The 3,044-nt window shown below is 37.3% G+C and overlaps 1 protein-coding gene across 1 annotated transcript; it reads right to left on the bottom strand.

Annotated features, from left to right (window-relative positions):
* Positions 1-539: 539 nt before the first annotated feature.
* On the bottom strand, positions 540-2,031 carry LOC126664688 (uncharacterized). The gene is made up of 3 exons (XM_050357198.1): positions 1,704-2,031; positions 994-1,135; positions 540-939 (listed from the first exon to the last, which is right to left on the bottom strand). Exons 1-3 carry the CDS (start codon positions 2,029-2,031, stop codon positions 540-542), a joined length of 870 nt encoding a protein of 289 aa, XP_050213155.1.
* Between the last annotated feature and the right edge of the window lie 1,013 nt (positions 2,032-3,044).

Genomic DNA, 3,044 nt, shown 5'->3' with positions numbered 1-3,044 from the left:
ATTAGTATTAGTTTGTTATTAGTATTTGTCGTGTTAGTTAATCATTTAAAGTAAGTTCTTGTTAGTGTTCAGCACCGATTCCAATTATTGATTTGCTAAACGAATTGAATAGCAACTAAAGTTCATTCTTGTTAATCGCTCTAGATTCACTCCTCGTGGGATCGAAATTCGACTTTCGCATTATTACAAGTTGCGCTTTTAGCCAACAGTAACCAAGCGAGCTTTATATCTTTCAATAGATCCATCAGCCTTAGTGTTAATCTTATAGATCCAACGAGAACCAATAGCATGTTTTCCTGCAGGAAGAGACACTAAATCCCAAATATGGGTTTGGTGAAGAGCAGTTAGCTCCTCATCCATAGCACGCTGCCAAAGAGGATCATGAACTGCCTCTTTGAAAGATGAAGGCTCAGAAAGCAATGAATGTAGAAAACGAACTAGATTGACAAGAATAATCAAAATCAGGTTTTCTAATAGACTTACAATTTCGGGCAGGATATCGATGTTCCGTAGTATCCTCCATCTCAAAAGATGATTGTTTAGGGACTGTAGTTGAGGGGGCCAATAGGAGTGTTAGGATTCTTAGCAGGAGGTACCTCATTATCATCAACAGTAAAAGGATCAATGCAAAATAGATCATGCATAGATATACTGTGAAAGCGGTCAGGAATCGTAAAATAAGGAATATGTTCAAGAAAGACAACATGACGAGAAACATATAACTTATGACTGACTGGATCAAAACAACGATACCCCTTTTGTCTTGCACCATAACCAAGAAATACACATATAGCAGACCGTGAAGTTAATTTACTCCGTTGAACATGAGGAAGAAGAACAAAGCTTGTAGAACCAAAAACACGAAGAGAAGAATAATCTGGGAGACAACTATACAATCTCTCATAAGGAGACAAGCCAGAATTATGAGAAATAGGAATTCTAGTAAGAGTTGCCTCCCCTCAAAATTCATTAGGAACACTAGCAGACAATAACAGTGATCTAGCAGTCTTAAGAATATGCCTATGTTTTCTTTCAGCAATCCCATTTTGTTCAGGAGTATCAATGCAAGAAGTTTGGTAAATTGTGCCATCTAAAGAAAGAAGTTCCTTAAAAGCATGAGACGTATATTCTCCACCTAAATCACATCTAAAACATTTAATAACAGCTGCATGTTAAGTTTTCACAATAGATCGAAACTCATTATAGATGCCAAAAAAGTTCGAGCTACGTTTCATAAGATAAATCCAACAATAAAGAGTGCAGTCGTCAATAAAAGAGACATAATAACGAGAGCCCCCCTTTGTAGAGGGTTCCTAAACATCAGAATGAATAAGATCAAAAGGTGCAACAGAAAATGTATTACTTTTAGGAAAAGACAAAATAGAGAACTTTGCAAGTTTACAACCACTACAATCAGAAATATCATGAGTTTTCAAATCTCCTAAAACTCTTGTAGATGCTAAAAATTGTAATCGAGACCTAGAGACATTACAAAGGCGAGAATGCCATAAATAAAATACAGAAGAAGACTGACTCAAACGAAAAGACGAAACATCGACACCAGGAACAACAACCGCAATCTTAGGAGTTTTGAGCTGATCTAATATATAAAGTCATCCTTCCATATAGTCGGTCCCAATCATTTCCGGAGACTTTGGATCCTGAACATAACAAGCAGAAGAACAAAAAGGAAACTAAGCAACCATTATCACAAATTTGACCAACGGAAGCAAGATTTAAGGTAAGACTAGGAATGTGATAAACATTAGATAAGGACAAAGAAGGTGTAATAAATGAACCAACAACTTGCAAGGGTATAGGTGTACCACTAGCATTCATGACAAGAACATAAACTTTAGGGATCAAAGAAGTAAAAGATGACAAATTATGTGACATATGATTCGAAGCACCATAATCTAAAATCCAAGAGGAAGAAGATACACCTGACAAATTAGATGACAAACCTATCTGAGATGAAGCTGACATGGCATGCGGCTGAGATGCAAGGAACTGCTGAAACTGCTCAATCATTGATGGATCTAAAAAAGAAGTCGTCAGTGCATTGTGAGGGAGATGAAGTGGAGGAGGTCTATTATGAGGAACTGGTGGTCGGTAACTCCATTGTTGAGGCTGCTGATGGGGCTATTGCTGAGCATACTGCTGCTTTTCTTTACCCAACTTTGGACATGGTGATTTCCAATGACCTTTCTGTTTACAAAAACTACATTCATCACAAGCAACAGTTCCATAAGGCCTAACTTGAGAATTAAAATTTGGTCGTGGAGGCATGGCGAAGACTGATGGAGTAGAGACTGTAGAAACTTCCTTTGCAACAAAAGGCTTAAGACGAATTTCCTCAGCCAAAAGTTCAGTAACAACAGAATCAATAGAAGGCAGCGGATGACAATGCAGAATGGACCCACGAAGTTCTTCAAACTAATCACGAAGAGCCATTAAAAACTGTACCAATCTCTGCTCCTCTCTTCGTGCAATATAAGACCAAAAGGCTTGTAATTTAGCAGATTATATGAGGGCCAGCTGATCCCACAAATCTGTAATAGCATCATAAAATTCTTGAATACTCATGCTTTTCTGCTGCATAACACAAATATCAGACTCCAACTGGTACTGTTTTGCAAAGTTAGACTATGTGTACAGTCTCGATAGATGATCCCAAACCTCCTTAGCTGTCTCATATTTTGCTAATTGGGTACCTATCGAGTGCTTAACAGAATTATTGATCCAAATAATAATCTGAAATTAGCAACTTCCCACTTATCTAACAAAGACACATAATCAGCAGTTGTGCCATCCTCAGACTTGACAAAAGCACCTGAAATATAACCCCACTTTTGTTTACCCTTCAGAAAAATTTCATCACATAACTCCAATACGCATAATTTTTACCATCTAAAAGTACACTAACTTCTTGAAGCGAATCATCTCTAGTTTCAGCAATGTTAAAAAGAAATCAACAGAAAACTAACAAATTGAATTAACGAATCAGAGAGAACAAACCCAAAAGACGACTAGAGAAGACGAGC

This window comes from Mercurialis annua, linkage group LG1-X, assembly GCF_937616625.2.
Source record: "Mercurialis annua linkage group LG1-X, ddMerAnnu1.2, whole genome shotgun sequence".
NCBI classification, from domain to species: Eukaryota; Viridiplantae; Streptophyta; class Magnoliopsida; order Malpighiales; family Euphorbiaceae; genus Mercurialis; species Mercurialis annua.
The sequence above is the reverse complement of the archived record's forward strand: the minus strand, read 5'-3'. Positions and strand labels throughout refer to the sequence as shown.